The 18629-nt window shown below is 32.5% G+C and overlaps 2 protein-coding genes across 2 annotated transcripts in view; one reads left to right on the forward strand and one right to left on the reverse strand.

The window, feature by feature from the left end:
- The first annotated feature begins 2554 nt into the window (after positions 1-2554).
- On the forward strand, positions 2555-3319 carry LOC129915539 (protein aveugle). Its single transcript, XM_055995128.1, has 2 exons — positions 2555-2673; positions 2729-3319. The coding sequence occupies exon 2, from the start codon at positions 2823-2825 to the stop codon at positions 3141-3143; it is 321 nt and encodes a 106-aa protein (XP_055851103.1). The 5' UTR covers positions 2555-2673; positions 2729-2822; the 3' UTR covers positions 3144-3319.
- Positions 3320-8344: 5025 nt separating this feature from the next.
- LOC129915518 (protein kibra) overlaps positions 8345-18629 on the reverse strand; it is a 57252-nt gene continuing 46967 nt past the window's right edge. The window contains exons 3-10 of the mRNA XM_055995090.1: positions 14791-15092; positions 13161-14712; positions 12914-13094; positions 12545-12845; positions 12107-12478; positions 11916-12036; positions 11643-11852; positions 8345-9196 (exon numbers count right to left, since the gene is read on the reverse strand). Coding sequence (XP_055851065.1) covers positions 8596-9196; positions 11643-11852; positions 11916-12036; positions 12107-12478; positions 12545-12845; positions 12914-13094; positions 13161-14712; positions 14791-15092 — 3640 coding nt within the window. The 3' untranslated portion in view covers positions 8345-8595. The remainder of the gene's footprint in view (positions 9197-11642; positions 11853-11915; positions 12037-12106; positions 12479-12544; positions 12846-12913; positions 13095-13160; positions 14713-14790; positions 15093-18629) is intronic.

The following is an 18629-nucleotide window of genomic DNA, read 5'->3' on the forward strand; positions in this document are numbered from 1 at the left end:
AAATAATTAATTTACACATAAAAACTAAATTTCAAAATTTTTCATTGATCCGTTTTCAAAAAATTGATTTTTCAAAAAAAAAATTTGAAATATTTTTTAAAAAACCAAAAATGCGTTTTTTGAAATTTTTCTAAAATTTTAATATTATCTTTACTTACACACTTTTGTATAAAAATTTTCATTTAAATCGGGTTAATTTTGTACGAGATATTCAGAAACGAAAAAAACCGTTCTATGACAGGTACCGTTAATAACGGTACAAAAAATATTTTTTTTATTTAAAAAGTTGGCCCTTATGTGTAGTATTACACACAAAAATTTTAATCAAAATCGTTAGAGCCGTTTTTGAAAAAAATTACCTTTTCTATTTCCGTTATATGGCAGGTACCGTTAGTTTTGGTCATAAAAAAAAAATTTCAATTTCCCCTCTAGGGAATCACCAAAAACTGCTAACTACCAAGTTTGAAGAAAATCACTTCACTCGTTTAGGCTGCAGCTCCAGATAGAGACAGACGGACAGACAGACAGACAGACAGACAGACAGACAGAATTGCCGGACCCACTTTTTTGGCATTCTCCATCATCGTAATGTCATGTAAAATTGTTATCTCGAGTTCGATTTTTTTTACGAATCCTAAACTTGCCCTATAGTACCTATATCGCAAGTAAAAATGTCGTTCACAATAGAATTTCACAACACCTAAATTGATTTTCGATGATCGATTTTCTACAAAAGTCGTTCATCGATAGAGATTCACAATACCAAAACTCATTTTCGCCGGTCGTCTAGACAAACGACACTCGCAATAAGGCCAATATATTAGGTGTTTTTTTTTTCTCTACATAGAGTTTTGCACACAAAAAAAAACGGCATTCGGATAGAAATCTGTCCAAATATTTGGCACCACTGTACATACACTTTGGCAGCTGCCTGTCAAAAATGTCGACTCCGCCTTGTTCTTTGTATATAATATCTATAGTACTATCATGAAAAAAAACAGCGCCACCAAAATAGTAAACTAGCGAACGAACTAAAAACTATGTCAAATTTCAAACAGAAATGTATATCTCATCTCCTTACTCCCATTATTGAATTCGATCTAAGCGCCCTCGCGACCATTCAGGTAGCGAACAAACTAAAGAATTTCACTTCATGATAGTACTATAGATTTTATATACAAAGGCCTTGTTTTTGCTAAATATTTTTGATATTTCTGTATGAATTATCGATAACACAACAATTTAAGAACCTTGGTACTACTGTTTTTATCAAGGTAAAAGTAAATTCCGGATAATTTTCTGGGGCCAAATCGTCGCATCCGTCCACGAAAACTCAAGTGTACGAAAGACAATTACGTTATAAATTAAACGAGCACAGAGACTGGGATGGCGGCAAATTTTAGCAAACAGAACGTAATTTTTGGCAGAATCTACATATGCAAAGGCATATGACAAATTTGACCTCGTCAATCCCTATGTGAGCATGGTCGAGCGGTCTAAGGCGCCTGGCTCAAGGAGCAATGTTGATTCATAAAAGAAATGGGAGTGTAAATTGCGTGGGTTCGAGTCCCACTTTTGGCAAGATTTTGTTTTATACATTTTAAAAGTTTTATTATTAATCACATCGTTTTGATTATAAAATATAATTTTTTTTTTTTCAAATTATTCTGATTTGAGGAATTATTTTTTTTAAATAAATGGTCTGCAATGGGGGTTGGTGCTGGTGTTTTGAACTCTTTTAGTGAAATTCTATTTTGTTAATATATGTCGTAATGTAAATGTTTTCTTGATTTCCAACAGTTTAATTAATTTTTAAATAAGATATACTTATATTTTCTTTACTTTTTGAACCCGTTTACAATTTGTTCGAAAGCTTTAAACCAAACGAATGACATTTCGTTCAGTTGAATACGAAGTTGTTTGCTGTACGTATGACATCATGCCAAATGAACAAATTCCGCTTACGATTTACTCGTTAAGCCTGGTACGCTGCTCGCGCTAAATTTTAGCTCCCATACAAATTATCGAAAAATTTTATCTGAGCTAAAATGGATTCCATACAAATTATCGATAACTTGTATGGGAATTTTATTTCAGCTAAAATTTAGCGCGAACAGCGCACCAGGCTTTAAAGTATAAGACGATTTGACCCCTGGATTTTTCAAATATCTATACAGATATAGTTGTTGTTGCTTTTAATACGTTAATGGTTTTGATTTCAAATATCTCGATGTCGTTTTTTTTTGTGCAAAATCTATATGGAGAAACAAAAAAATACACCTGTTATTTCTAATTTAAATTATTGAATTTTAATATATAAAAGCCCCGTTCCATTATAGGTGGTAGTTTACTCATGAGTAGATCTAGTACTTCAAATAACACACGATCTTCTACTCGAGGAGATACTAAAGTGTAGTTGTTGTAGTAGATTTCTACTCACGAGTAAACTACTACATCAAATGGAACAGCGCTAAAATATCAAAATAACTTTCATTAAACTTTGAAGTTTATGTCTGGTTTCACTGCTTAATAAGAATCTTGGCAGCACTGTTTTTTATATGTCAAACGTACCACGTACGTAACATAAACTTAACGGGACACCTGCTTACGTCAAATTCTCAAAATATTCCAAAACAACAAATCAAAAATTTATTTTATTCGCAACAGAACAACGTAAATATTTGGACAAGAAAAACTTAATTATACAACTCATCAACTTTCATTTTAGGAATCTATCATCTACAAAATCAAGTAAACCATTGTGTCTAATTTCTTAGTTTAAAAGTAAAGCATCGCCAAACAAAAAAAATCAAACCAAAACAATGATCAACGAAATGTTTACCCACACCAAACACCGAGTGAAGGTAACACGCCCAAAGCCCGTTTACCTCTGGAGTGCCTCAGATGTCCTCATCTGGTATCGACGACATTGCAGTGAGTATCTTTCCTACATTGAAAATTTCTCGAAAAACGAAATCACCGGCCGGGCATTGCTCCGCATCACGGACCACTCGCTATTGCGTATGGGCATTTCCAATTACCGAGACCGTGAAGCAATATGGCGAGAAATCGTTAAGCAGCGTTTGAAAACTGATTTTATGGAAATCAGAGACATGGAACGTATGGATCATGCTTATGCATAAAGTGGCTTTAGAGAAAATCTATATTTTTCTACGAAAATTTAATTGAACGACAGTTTTAACAAAGACTGGGTTATAAGAGTTAGGATAAGGTTATAGGAAGTTAAGTATCATTATTATAAAAAAATTATTCACAATAAAAAGAAAAGCAATTTGGTTTATTAACGAACGATATAAAATTGTATACAAAGTTTTTGTATTTGCTTCCAATCAGTTAGAGAAATTGCAGGCACTTTTTCAAGGACATCACAAGAGTAGGTAAGGTATCTATTGATAAGAGAAGCCTCTTAGCCTCCCTATTTAAAGCCTAAATGGATAGTTTGATTTAGTCCATACTTGGTAGGTACATAGCGCCTTCTGGCTAATAGAAGGTATGTACATATTAGGGTTCAAGACTCACTCGTTGCAGTGATGCTATGATCGCTGTCGGTCAAAGTAAAGTCTACTACATATTCTCTCAAATAATTGATTCTCCTTAATCGCTGTTTTGGAGGTAGCTGATGACTGCTTACTGGTTGTATTGTAGAAGTCTCGTTGACTGTTTAAGTCAAGTTCTTCTCTTCATCAGGTTTTACAGGCAATGAAACGAAAAGTTGGCTTTCCTTAGCATAGTTTAAAAATGAAGATTGAACCTCAGCAAATTGTTGAAGTGAATTTCAAAGTACTTCACTTTGTTTTTGCCCGCGATCGTTAATTCATTTGAAATTTCAGATCCATTTTTCTGCAGCTTGCTCTTGCTATACGGCGGCGGCGTTTGGTTGCAAAACTCATAAAATAAAGAAGTTCCCGCTTAAATGACTTGTTAGTTTTGAGTATTTTATATTCTTATTGACAGCAGTATCTAAGTTACTCGGACTACAAACTTGGCTAAACTATTTTAAAATTAAATTTTAAATATAAAACATCGGATACGTTGATTTTGATACCTTGTAATATGCGAAAAAAATCTGAATTAATTTCAAACTTTTTGTAGTGTTTTCGTCCTTTTAAATTTTGACTGTACTACACTTACAACTATACCTCATAGCAATTAGCCAGTTATTGAGAAGTGAACCTTTCTGTCATAAACGATGGTGTCAACCATCTTTTGATCTTTTAATTCTCCATTTACAGAAAGTAAAGATGTTTGCAAACCTGCAAATACAAGTGTTCATATAATTTTCCATTTTTGTCCTAAATAATTTTTTAATTGATCAAGGTGCTTGCGAATCATTTGCTTGCAAATGAGATTGGAATTTTTTTAGGATTTTGTCAGGATTGGAAAATTTTTTTTTTTTTTTGACGACAGCTAACGATTCAGAAACTTGATTTACTATCTTCTTACTTGACTAAAAGTACCTAACGTTTTTGAACCTGCTCCTTGCTGCACCATTATTTTACACAAAACAGATTTGAAGAAATGAGAAAGTATAAGTATGTTGAAGAAACGACATCTTTTAAAAACTCAAGGAGAAATGCTTTAGGGAGAAGACGCTTAATGGGAAAATTCCCAAATTTTGTTTCCCTTTTTATCCTAGTAAATTTAATATCAATTGGTTACCTCTCGCGCAAAAAATCGTCTGCCAGCTCTGTGTCTAACAATTTTTGAAAAATTACAAAAGTAGAAATATTTTTCTCTGCGGAGTTGATTTGTGATAAGAGTTAAGGGGGGAAATTCATCTAGACGAAGTGTTTTTCAAGAACTTTTTTTTTGGAAAACTGAAAGAAGCATTTATTAAAATTAGGAAAATACATAATATTATTGACATCATGAATAATAATTAACACAATTGTTTTGAAGTAATAAAAAAACAAAATGGTGGATCTACAGCCGTTTAAAGTTGACGTGCAATTCCCAGGTCCGGTAAATTACACTGGGTCAACAAAATTTAACTTATTTTTTTGCCACAAGAACCAAAATATACTTTTCTTGTAGTTTTTGAGGTGCTGAATCCGAATCTGAAAACAAAAAAATTTGATTGGCCTCCGTTTTTAAAATATTACCGTTATAAAATGCTAAAAAAACGTCATTTTCGCTGTTTTCGAGGTTCTGTTTTTATGTGGGTTAATTCATTATAAATAAATTTGTAACGGTGATTATAAAAACAGATATTCTTCCTTCAAAAACTCTTATATCTCTTATATTGCTCGAAATATCTTAAGTTTCAGTTAATAAGCCAAAAAGAAACTGAACTTAATCTAAAGTTTAAGTTACTCGTCACAGAATTTTTGCCACAAGAACCAAAATATACTTTTCTGAATGTTTTTGGGTCGCTGAACTCGAATCCGCAATCAGAAAAATTCTATTAGCCTCTGATCTTCAAATATAACCGTTATAAAAAAAAAACCTTTTTTTGCATTCTATAGCGATAATATTTCAAGCACGAAGGCACCTTGACACCTTTTTTACTTGCGATATAGGTACTATATATCAAGTTATGCATTCGTACAAAAAAAAAAAGTTGAGATAACATTTTTCCATGACATTACGATGGTAGACAATGCCAAAAAAGTGGGTCCCGGAAGTCCGTCTGTCTGTCTGTCTGTCTGTCAGTCTGTCTGTCTGTATAAGGAGCTACAGCCTAAACGGATGGACCGATTGATGTCAAACCTGGTATGCAGCGTTATTTGGCGACTCTCCAGAGGGGTTTTTGGAATTAATTTTTTTGGACCAAAAATAACGGTACTTGTCATATACCGATTTTAGTAAAATTGAAATATCTCGAAAACGGCTCTAACGATTTTGTTTAAAAAATTCAAGTGTTAGTTTAAAGTTAAGGTCTATCTTCTAATGAAAAAATTTTTTTTTGAAAATCATTATTAACGGTACCTGCCATAGAACCGTTTTTTTCAAATCCGATTATCTCCAAAACTAATTATTCAATTTCAACGAAACTTTTTGTGAAGAAGCATTTATATAATTTAAATGTAAGCCAAAAATAAAATTTTGAAAAAAATAATTTTTGGATTTTTAAAAAAATTTTGAAAATTTTTTTTTGAAAAATCAAATTTTCGAAAACGGGACACTTAATTTTTTTGAAATTTTGTTTTTAGATGTTGATTAGTGATTTCTACAAAATGGCATACCAATTTTATTTTTAAACTTTTTTTCCAAAAAATTATTTATAAAAAATTAGTTTTTTAAAAAACGGCTCTAACGATTTTGAAATTTTTTTTTCTAAAAATGCATGTTAATATATCAATCAAAACTGCATACTTGTTTTGGAGGGCAATTTAATTTCAGATTTTATTTTATTTTTTTTTTAAAACGAATTTTATTTTTTTTTATTTTATTTTTTTATAAAAAGTCTTAAAAATTTAAGCAACTTTAACTCTAAGAGCAAGTTCGTGCGACCCCAGTCGTGCATTTTATTTTTTTTAGCTAATATGATTATGTTTAGATTTCACTACTTTTTGATGCAGAATTTTAAATTTTTATGTAATGTGAGTTCCTAGAGCAGCGGCCCACGCGTGTCCCTTAAATTGATGATTAAAGTAAAATTGTGGAATATTAACCACTCAGTTAGTATTGCTTCAAAAAGGCAGTATAATACAAAGTTCCAACACGAAGTAAGAAGAAAGGTAAACCGGGAGGCTTGACCCCGATTTCTGATGTCAACCTTGCGAACCCCTCAGGCGCAATTTTACATGAAAATAGCATGAGTTGGTTCCTGTAAATAAAAGTGTAGTGCCAAAATTGCTACAGAACTTGGTTGGTTTTGGTTACTACCCTACTCCTTGATATCTATGCAATAAATTTTTAATTCCACATCCCATGCCTCTTTAAACTTTCCGTAAATAAAACAAAATATTAATTTTTGGTTTTATGTCATTCTTGTATATTTTTCATCAATTGGCATAATATGTATATTGTATTGTTTATATATATTAATTATTAAGTTTGTTTTTTTCTTTTGTTTTAATTTCTAATCATTTCATGTCATATCAAATAAATTCATTCATATATTTTTTTTTATATAATACAACAAATATTGGGCAAACTCAAACAAGAGCTATTGTCCTTTCCATTCAGCTGCTATTCATACACAGCTGAGACAAAATTAATTTTTTTAAAAATTAAAAATACGTATATGTATAATATGATTCAACAAATTTCTTTTTCACTGTGTTATATTAAATTTCTTTTTTTTTTTTCTTAACAGTTTGGTTCTCTCTCATTTGTTTATTTATGTATATATATTTTCAAAATTAGTATATTCATCTCATTTCTATATAAATATACAAAAAAGAATTTAAGGATTTTTTTAATAATAAAATTAATTAATTAATTTAATTTGTTCTGATTTTTTTTATTTAATACAGACACATTGTTCTCTTTAGTTGGTCTATATTTTATATATTATTTATTTATTTTTTATATATTTATTAAAAAAAAATAACTAGCATACAATAATAATATTAGTGTTTAATTATTTTATTTAAATTAGTTTTTAGTTCATGTTTCCATTGTTTTATTGCACAATTGCTAAAAAAGAAGATGTTTTTTGTTTTAATTTTTTTTTTGTATAAAGGCAAAAGACAGGATAGAAGACTTGTAAATGTTATATATTACAATATTGATTATTTTTTTGTTTATAAAAATATATATATACATATATTTTTTTTAGTTTATTAATTTTGGTGGTTTAAAGGGCTTTTTTGTTTTGTTTTTGTTTTTATTTTTAATATAAAAATATTATTAATTGTAAGAGAAAATAAAAATATACTCAAATTGGTTAGATTTGTTTTGTTTATTTATTTTTTTTTTTGTTTATAATTTATTAATATTTATTGTATTGGTATTTTTTTTTACAAACTATATAACTATGAAATAACAATGAATAGGCAGCTATACTACATAGTAATATCTCTTCGCTAAACTACATTTATAGCAAAATAATATATAAAATTAATTTAAATTCATTTTTTTGTTTTTAAATATTTTTTATTTTAGAATATAATAATAGACAGCTCAACAAAAACGCAAGCCTTAATTTTAATAATTTGTTTATAATTATATAAAATTGTTTTTTTGTTTATAATTTTTTAAATGTATGTACAGTTTTTTTTTTTTAATAATTATATAGGTTTTTTTTTGTATAAAAATATATAATATATCATAATATAAGCATTTCTATAATTTAATTTAAATAATCTTAAATTTACAAAATTTGTTATTATTTTTTTTGTTTAATAATTTTTAAATATTCAAAAATGTCCTTGGATATTTTAGTTTTTTTTTTTTTTCTAAATGAAAGTTGACAACAACAAATAAAAAAACTAATCCTCTGTAAGGCACAATAGATATCAGTTTTTTTTTAACGTTTCATTTTAAATATTTTTTTTTGTTTCTTATTTTCTATAATTTTATAATTTATGTATTCAATATTAACAACTTTGTTTTTTTTTTTTTAAATAACAAAAAATAATGTTTTATATACAACAAATTCCAGACAAAAATTTCTTTTAAGCTTCTTTAAACCTCAACGCCATATGTTCGATCTACTACATAATCAAATCGACTGTTCTCAGTTGAAGAAGCTTGTTCTGTTGTATTGCTGGACGTTGTTGATGTTGTCGTTGTGACTGATGTTGATGCAACAGCTGCTAATGCAGCTGCTGATGTTGATGGTTGACAGGCATTTGATGCAGCAAGGGCTGCTGCTGCTGCAGCAGCAGCAGCTGCTCTTGATTTAGATGCAGCTGTTGCTGCTGCATAAGTTGGTAATTCTCTTGACATACAATTATTGTTATTGGTTGATGATGGTGGTGGTGTTATAATGGGTATGGATGTTATTGATGTAGAAGCTGATAATGAAGAAACTCCTACAACTGGCAATGGGGATGCGGATGATGATGATGCAACTATGAGATTCTTTATTGGTTGTTGTTGGCTTTTTGTTGTGGCTTCTACAAGAGCCGTATTAATGGCAATTGCTGGTGGCTGATTATTGCTATAGCCATCATTTTCATATTCAGCTTCATCTTCTTCGATGACATCTTCTTCGGTAACAATGAATTCGATGGGTAATTCAGGCACTGATAAACCTTTGCGGGTGAAGAAGGCTATTTTTTCTCTAAAAAGATACAACAAAAGATAAAAGTCGTTATTAGTTTGATATGAAATAAAAAAAGGAGCTTAAAACAAAATTACAAATATTCTATCTATAAGAAATACACAATATTTTGGTTTATCATGAAATTGGAAGGTCTTTCTCTAAAAAATCTGGTATCGCTCTATGTGTCCCAATGAAAACATACAGAATTCAAAAAGTCCTTAATATTACAAATCGTATCGTCACTCTACGTGCTGTACTGAATAACCAAAAGGTACAATAATTTGAACGTTAGATTAATCACAATAGGCAAAAACAAGTTCTCGTATTCAGATGACAAAAATTAGATCCGGATTTTTAAAGAATCGAAAATTTTGGTAGGTGTGTAGAGCATCAGCTCAGAAAATCCCATTTAGCAAGGTTCGATTTGTTTTGACTCTTGTGGCCTTAATTGCTGGTGAAATGGTTCTGGCCAAGGAAGACATTATTGAGATCACTGGTCATTAGAGACTGTTGGTCTGAATCTATCCTGGTCACATATTTGCATGAGCTGAATGTTTTCCCTTGCCCTGTATAAAAGGTTCGTATGAATTTCACTAAATCATTTCCATTTTTTTTAGAAAATTATTTGGTCTTTAATTCCTTTAATAAAGAAATGTTTAGGGCTTCTAGAAACTGTGCACCAAAACCTTCATGTCTTGATTGAGAAAGGACTTTGCAGTTACAGAGAAAACATTGTTCTTGCCTTTCGTAAACCTAAATCGACTTGTATTCGACTTGACCTGGTTAATTTGGTAGAATTTGGTTTCGAAAAACTTGAATCGCGTAATTTATTTGAAACTTCTAAAAAATTGTAATGCAGACAATTTATGAACAATGAAGTCAGATAAAACGAAGTTAATATTGTCAGAGGAAGCGAGAATCAAAAGAAGATCTCATCTTGACTATTAAAACATTTTTGTTTTAAAATTTTGACACTTTCTGAAAATTAAACATGAAATATTAAATTTATTTTTTTGTTCATTTTAAATTTTTTTTATTTTGCACAGATATAATAAATGCTTGTACTAAGCAGTCCCAATCTTTGACCTTCCTTTGATATTCGTATCACCATTCTCTTTACTTATTTAGTTCTTTTTAATTTGTTTTTATCTTCAAAAACACTAAAAAGTGCCGATACGATAATCATCCGCAAATGACTTCGTACTCGGTGAAAATGGACCCCAGCGCGTGCGGTATCTGGGGGGGAAAGAGGCGTGGGAATATTAAATATCTTTAATAGAGTGATTAGATTCAACTTGAAAAGCGGAATTCGAGATGACTTCCTGGAAGAAGCTATAGAATGATAAGTATATTAATACGGACAAAAATATTGAAAAAATTCTATTCCTTTTTTATTTCTTACAGATTAACATTTTAAGAGGAAAAATTTGTTGCTATTTGGTTAACACGGAAACAAGGAAATTCTAGAAATATGAAGTTCTTTTTATATTAAGCTTTTGTTCTGTTAAAACAGAACCGAGTATTATGGAAAGTTCGGAATTTATATCTAGTTTAGAGTGACGATTTTAATCGCTCTCTACCGAATAAAAACGATATGAATCAGTGAAATGTGGCTAAAGGGGTATCACATCTGTGATATAATCTTCTTCCACACCTAAAAACTTTCTTAAAGTGTGGATGCAAGTTCTCTTTGTTTGGCACGAATGCAGATTATCGGTGTCGCAAAAAGATCTGAAAAATGCACCTTTGCTTGGAAAAACAATTAAAAATGTTAGTAAGAAAAATTGGTACTCGTTAACGAACATGGCATTACTCCACAAGGCACTAACATTGTTACGCATGGTACTGACAGATTCTGGGGACTAGCAAAGTAATGCAGTAAATTGTACAAAATCTGAAAGTCCGTTTGGAACCTTGAATATATGACGTCGAAGTACGAGAACAAAAGGATAAAAAATGTTCAACGACGGAGAAATGCTCGGATTCTAATTTTTCTTTAAGACGAAATAACGAGATTTGGCAGTACCCATCCAACTAGACTTTATTCTAAGATGACTAACACCTGTTTGCTGAGTTAAAACTTAAACATTTAAGCTCAACATAAATCCTTATGTGACAGTTTACGCAGAGGAAAAAGTAATGAATGAGAGTTTATGTTCTACATAAATTATTTAAGTTTCGATTCAGCAAATGCCCTAAGTACTTATGTAAAGGAAATTGGCGCATTTACTTTCTATACCTAAAAGTAATACTGACTCAAGAGATAAATTCAGAATCAACTAAAGGATGGAGCTAAAGTCATATCGGGTGAGTTTTCAAAATAAATTATTAAAATGTTTAAAAAGATCCTAGGTCTACTTGGCACATAATTACCTTCTATCAAAATAGTCATGGTAGTAAAAATAATCTAGAGCTCTTTGAACACAAAAAAACATTTTTATAAATATTAAAAAGTTCAACTCACTTGAAAGAGACCAAATCAACTGATCCTTTAGCAACTTTGGTCTTGCGCAATTTATAAATTTCCTTTGATGTTTTATGCAGCAATCGTTGTAGTTGTTTCTCTTCAGGACATTTTGCTGGATCGGCACGTTCAACTAATCGTTGGAATTCTTCATTTTCCATTGCCCATGTGGCAATTCTTGTATCTCGATTATCTCGGGCTTGTTCAAGGCTATTATCAAAAACAAAAAAATACAGTTTTCTATTTCCAATATTATTTAAAGTTTAAACTTACGTTTGTTTCAAATTCTGCAACTTGATGATTTCATCATTTAGAAAATCTAATTTGCTATGTTGCGCTTGTAGATCCAATTCTAGATCTAAACTTGTTCTTGGGATATGAGTATGATGAAGTTCTTTAAAAAAAAGTGAAGAAAAATCATTAGTTAGAAGGTCGAAAACGGTTTGTTTTTAAGAAATTCTTACTTGTGACTGGTTTTGAAGTCTTTGTATGGAATCGCAATGATCTCCTTTCGACGGCTCCTCTATGGAATGGATGTGGTGTAACACCAAAATGCATAGCAGAATCCGAATCACTACGATTTAATCGGCAGGTATAACGACTTTTACCAACAGCAGCGCTAGGCGTAAAAGTTTGTGAACGCTTGACGGGTCTATCGTCAATAGCGGATTGTTGTTGTTGGTTATTTTGTTGCTGCTGCTGTTGGGAGGTGGGATCACTCAGCCTAGCTCGGCATTTTTCTGGGGGGAAGGCACACTCGGTATTCGTTTCTTTGTCGGCGTACTCTTGTTTTACATTATTCATGTAGGCGTCTAGCATTTTTCTCGTTAATTCAGCTAAAAATGGGAAATGGGAAATAAAAGTTAGTTTAAGGTGTTATACAAGGAAAGGGAATATTTTACCATAATCGCCGCCAGTGGCATCTTCTTCCTCTTCTTCGGGCTCATCTTCTTCGTCTTCCTCTTCGGCATCATCGTTTAGATTCAGATACTCTTTGAGTTCTTCGGCAATCTGTGCTTGCATTTCAAACGGAGGAGCTTGATTTCTCGTTAGAGTCGATGTTTGAGATGAGGTTATTGTCGATTCGTCGGAAGATTCCTCTTTGCCATCAAAACTGGGCATGAATCTTGAGCTGAGAACATTGTACCACTTGAGTGTGGAGTCATCAGCATTGAATTCAGCCAAACTTATATGAACAGTTCCCTAAAAAATGAGATTTTAAAGTTAGAAATGGAGTTTTCGAGATTATATTTTGAGCAAAGAACACTTACAATAATCTCCTCCTTTTGTCCAGTTACACAAATAACGGTAACATGAAGATTCTTCGTTAGCAGTTTGCTTAACGAAATTGGCACAGCGAAATTATCACCAAACATTGGCTTGTGGAAGTCGGAAACGTTCTTTGTTCGAATGGATTGCAGGGAATTTGGCAGGAGAGCAGCACGAAGGTACCTAAAATTACACAAGGAGAGTGTTATAACCAAATGGCCTTAGTGTCTATGAACTATTGACACTTACACTTGAGAATTGTCCGTCGCAGTGGTCAGCAAAGCAGCTAAATTATTTGCTCTCTCAAGGGAAACTACGAAAATGGCCTCGTTCTTAAAGTATTTCAACCCGATTTGAACTTGTGCCAATTCCTTTCGGGGCAAATGAGCTCGGGATGCTTCGAATACACCCGAATCACCAGCTACCGACTCATTACTGACGGCAGCCGATACAGATCGTGTATTCGATGTGGATGATGATCGACTGAGCATATCTTGTGGCAGATCCAACAGGGATGGCTTCTCATAGATTGGAGACAATGGTGCAGCTAAATTAATTGGCACCGTCTTCAAATCATGGAGTTTCTCTTCCAACATCATGACATCAAAGACCGCTGAATCTAGATCGTAGTTTGGTGTTTTTTGTTTTTGTTGTTGCTGTTGGGGTAAATTGAAGTTCGATGCATTTGCATAAGTTGGTTCCTCTTTGGGTGCATCGGTATATTTCATTGGAGACGCTGGTGGTGTTTCCATTGACAAACTGCTACGTGGTGACAATGACATGGCAGATTGCATTTGGAATAATCCTTGTGATCTTCGATGAAGATCGACCACATCGATTTGTGGATCCACCGAAAGTGGATCTAGGTAAATATCTGTGAAACTTAAAGCACTCTTACTGCTGGCAGTTGATAGCGAACCCAAACTAGATCCACTACTGATTGAGAAGGTGCTCTCAGATGAGAATGACTTGAGTCGTTCTTCCAACATTTTTGTTGACTTGAGTGCTTCTTGCAGCTTAGCAAGAAGTGTTTGTTTTTCTTCGTGCAATCGCAAACGATTGGCAATGCATTGATTAGTAGCCTCATATGCTTCATTAAGATCCTCTTCCAGTTTTCTTCGTGTCTGGGCAATCATGAGGATTTCTTGTTGGGATTTGGATTTCATTGGAATACTCTTTAATTCTGTGAGGAGTTTTTCCTTTTCCTGAATCAACAACAAACGATCTTTGTCTGATTCCAATTGGCCGGGTTCAATGCGTTCCACATGATCGGCCAACTGTTGTTGCAGTTGCTTGATACGTTTGCGCCATTCACTGTATTGCAGTTTGGTTTTGAACATTTCAGCAAATCTTGCCCCACTATTCATACTATCATTAGCAGCTCCGCAAAGGTCGGTTTGTGACGCTACACAGACACGATCAAATGGTGAAGTGGCATTGAGTAGATCAGCGGCAGCTTCTTCACTATACTGTTGCCGGCTAAGTTCATTTTTGATTTGTACCAGACTTTGCATGAGCTCTTCGCGTACTTTTTCGCCAGAGACGAGGGATTTTTGCACCTTGAGCATTTCTTCGCGTATGGCTTGAACTTCGGCAATGTCGTAGCAACCATTTTGGCGGGCATTGATTTTTTCGCCAACCGAATAGAGGGTATTGACACCGCGTTGGGTGTACGATATGTCAGTGTTGATATGATGAAGTTCTTGTTTTAGACGACGAACGCGCTCCTTGGCGAGGACTAGATCAGCGCGCAACAGGTCCGGATCATGGCGGGTATTGATCGAGCTTGATGATGAGCATACTAAAAATAGTGATTGTTAGTTTAAGTTTGAAATTGATTAAGAGAGAACTGGCGCCCAATGCGAGGTTATATACTTACAACTACTACGACTAGCGGCCAATGTATTCAAATGATTGAATTCATCTTGGGCAATCAGCAAACGCTGTTGTTTAACATCATACATTTCTCTCTTCTTCTCCAAAACGTCCTGTGCGGCGTTGAGATAATCTCGAAGCATCGCCTCTTGGACACTCTTCCATTCTTGTCTTGGATCCTCCAATTGTGTGGTTTGACTAATGTGATTAATGTAATAACGACCGATATTTGTGTCATAAGCTTCTTCCCAACCAACGGGCAGCTCATCGCCAATACAATCCTCAAAAGATTGTGGCTTTGTGTATCTAAAATGATAAAAATGAAACAGAAAAATAAAATATTTATTTGGGAAAATCTTTAAGAAGTGAAATGAAAATAAATTATAAAGGTTATTCTAAATAAAATATAGAGACTGTTCCCCATAAGCATTGGTAGTGGATTCATAAGATTATATGGAAGAAATAAAAAGGTTCTCCTCCTTAATTTTTTTTAATAGAATATCAAAAAACTGGCGTTGGGCGCCAACTTATTTTAAAAACCCATTTGACGTCGGTTTTTTACTTAATTGACTAGAAAATTGGATTTGACAAAAATAATGCGTTATATTTGCACTGGGCGCCATTTGCGATTTTCTATAAGAATTATTCTCAGATATGAATTTATTTTTACAAAAAAAGCGATATAACTAGAAAACAAAATTGTGATCCCCCATTGGGCGCCATTTAAGTTTTTTCTTACAAGGCTTATTCAAGTGTTGTACATTTGAATCTATTTTTAATGTGAAAAAAAAAAAATAATCATATGAAGAAAAATAAAACGATCCCGCACTGGGCGCCATTTATGTATGTTTCCTAATGAGGTTTATTCTAGTGTTGTAACTTAACACTAAAAATTGTGAGCAGATTATGTGTTTTAAACCATTTTTATGAATAACATGCATTTTTCCAAAAAAAAAACAAAAAAACAGAAACGTAGAAATCAAAGAAAAGAACTGTGGTCCCCAGTTGGGCGCCATTTAGATTTTCTTTTACAAAGGCTTTTTCTAATGTATTAAAGAATCCAAACTAATTCTGCAGATGTTGTATATACTCTATCCCACACTCGTCATTATTATTCAACCTTAAACTTACTTTGTGAAAAAGTAGCTGTCAAAGCAACCTGTAAACATACTCAGAAAATAACCAAACTCATCATTTTTTCTTTTCTATAGCGAAACGGCCTACCGAAAGAGATTACATGGTTAACATATCCATAGCAACGGTAAGATTAGAGAGAATTCTCCTAAATAATTCCCTGCCAATGCATGCAAAACAAAGGCACAGTAAAAAAAAAAACAAACAACAACAATACGAAAAAAAAATTGATGAAAAGGGAAAATTTATATTCTCATTCAGCCCGAGCATATAAAAATAACTATACCAAAAGAAGCCCTATAAGATTTGTGCAAAGCTATTCCTTGTCCCGATAGAATTTCAAACACACTCTTTGTAATTTTTTTTTTAGTTCGGCTCAGCATATCTATACAAACAAACATACAATGTCCGTTAGAATGTTTTTGTGTGTTTGTGTGAATATTTATGATAAGCTTCGTTGCGGTTGAGTGCAGCCCTATAATGACCACTACAATCAACACCACCCACTCTCTGCCTCTCTTCCACAGCACTAATACTGCCCCCACATTGCGCTGCTATACCCGGTCAACCGTAGTACCATAATATGACCAGGCTGGGGCCGGAGCCTTCTTTGTGAATCCAATTTGTATTGCAAGGGTGCTGCACATTCAACACCTTCTCCCCCTATCACCGCGGATCATTGCCCCGAAATCAATGGGTCATGCAAATACATACAAAACTATAATACTTTGTGCTCTGACTACGATGGACGACGGACGGACGACAACGACCAACGATATGTAAAATAATTCCTAAGAATTTAATTATTATTCTGTTGTCTGTTCCTAACCTAGCAGAAGTCAGCAACTTTTGCCATTTTGAGAGCGCGACTTGTGCACTTTTTTTTCTGTTTTTGTTCTTCTTCATTTTTTCCTAATGTCGGGCTATCCTGTTCGGATTTTTTTTGTAGCCCTCTCTGTGGGAAAGAAAATAAACCGCTGATAAAAATATTAATAACTCATATATATTTTTAAAGTTAAGGAATTTTTATTTTGTTTTTATTGAAGAAAATAAAATGACAAATAGCAAAAAAGAAAAGATAGACTCTATGACGTCCATTTTCAATATTATGGAACGTGCTAAACGACATGGTTGCCATCTTGTTGCCTCCATTTATAAGTTCGTCTTGGATACTAATCTTATCTATCAAAGTGATTAAGAAATTATATTACGATTGTATAATTTATTACAATTTTATTTTAAGGAGCCTATAGTTGGAATGTTAAAATAATTATTATGATAATAAATATTAATCTATCGAAATGCACATTCCAACCGAGGACGGTCACAAGAAATTTAAAAAAAAGCTACTTTAAGTGTTGCGTTGTTGATTGATAAGATATAAAAATATAAAAAAAAAAGTCAAGTATAGTCAGACCAATCTATCAGATATGGACAAAAATAGATATAATGACAGAGGTTTGCTCTAAGTTTATTAACATTTATTGATCGATGGAATTTATAAAGCAGATAGCACCCAGCATTAGCAGCGATTGGACAAGGGAATTGGGCTTCGTCCTGCTGCAACTTGCTTGCCAAAACTTAAACATATTTTGTATGACTGGGCGGTAAAGTGCCTCCAGGAAACTATAATCCTTTTTCAAATTGAAAAAGATAACGAAAAAATGGCGCCCAATGCGGGATGGCAAATGTTATTAAATACGATTAGTATGATTGCAAAAAGAAACAGTGGCATAGACTAAATGGTATTGTGTTTTTTTGGCATCACATTAATCGTATTTAATAACATTTGCCATCCCGCATTGGGCGCCATTTTTTTTTTCCTTCCTTCACCGCTCATACAATAATAGCCGCATACTTTTGGAGGTGGTAGACTTTTCATAAGTAGGTAAATAATAAGCAGAACTAAATCAAAAAGCAACACATGATCTTCTTTTCGAGTAGATAGGAATGTGACGTTATTGTACTAGATTTCTACTCATGAGAAGTTTACCACTATCGTGGTAGATTTCTATCGTTGTTGCAAGATGGCAACCCTACAATCTTGGCTGGAATAACAAAGCTTTAATCCAAAAGGGAAAAAAATCTCGCCTTCTTAAAATATAAAGCAGTTTGGTACCTTTAAGTTTTAACCACAAAATGAAATGAATGATTTTATGAAAAACAAAACAAAAATTGTCAATTTAATATGTTGATTGTGTTCTCCCCAAAATTTCAACCCACGTGTCTCCATATTAATATGTAAATTAGCAATCAAAAAAAAAAAAAACAGAACTCAAAAGAACAACAAGTTTTTGCTAATGAAATAAAGTATATTTGAGAATTGACTAGATGTCGATAACAAATTAAGATCTACAAAAAACATGCACACTATACCTACATTGTTTCTTTTTTTTTTTGGAATATTTAAATTATATTAAAATTCTTATTCATATATTTATTTTTGTATATAACACACAAAATGTATAGGTACACAGTCATTTTTTACTTTCTCACAAAAGTATTTATTAAAATTTCGTTAAAAAAAAGGAACGAAGAATTTTGTTTTTCAAAATAAAAAGAAGTCACCTGGTTAAACCGGAAATGATACAGGCATAATAAAAGATATATCATGTTATTGGAATAGTAACATGACTGCTTCTATAATAATAGTAGTGTCTATAAACTTTAACAGTAACACAAAAAATTAATTCATTATATCTGTTTGAT

This window comes from Episyrphus balteatus, chromosome 3, assembly GCF_945859705.1.
Source record: "Episyrphus balteatus chromosome 3, idEpiBalt1.1, whole genome shotgun sequence".
Taxonomy (NCBI): Eukaryota; Metazoa; Arthropoda; class Insecta; order Diptera; family Syrphidae; genus Episyrphus; species Episyrphus balteatus.

What these genes read in the sequence shown, in the direction of transcription:
- LOC129915539 (XM_055995128.1), top strand. Translation starts at nt 2,823, where the DNA reads ATGATCAACGAAATGTTTACCCACACCAAACACCGAGTGAAGGTAACA.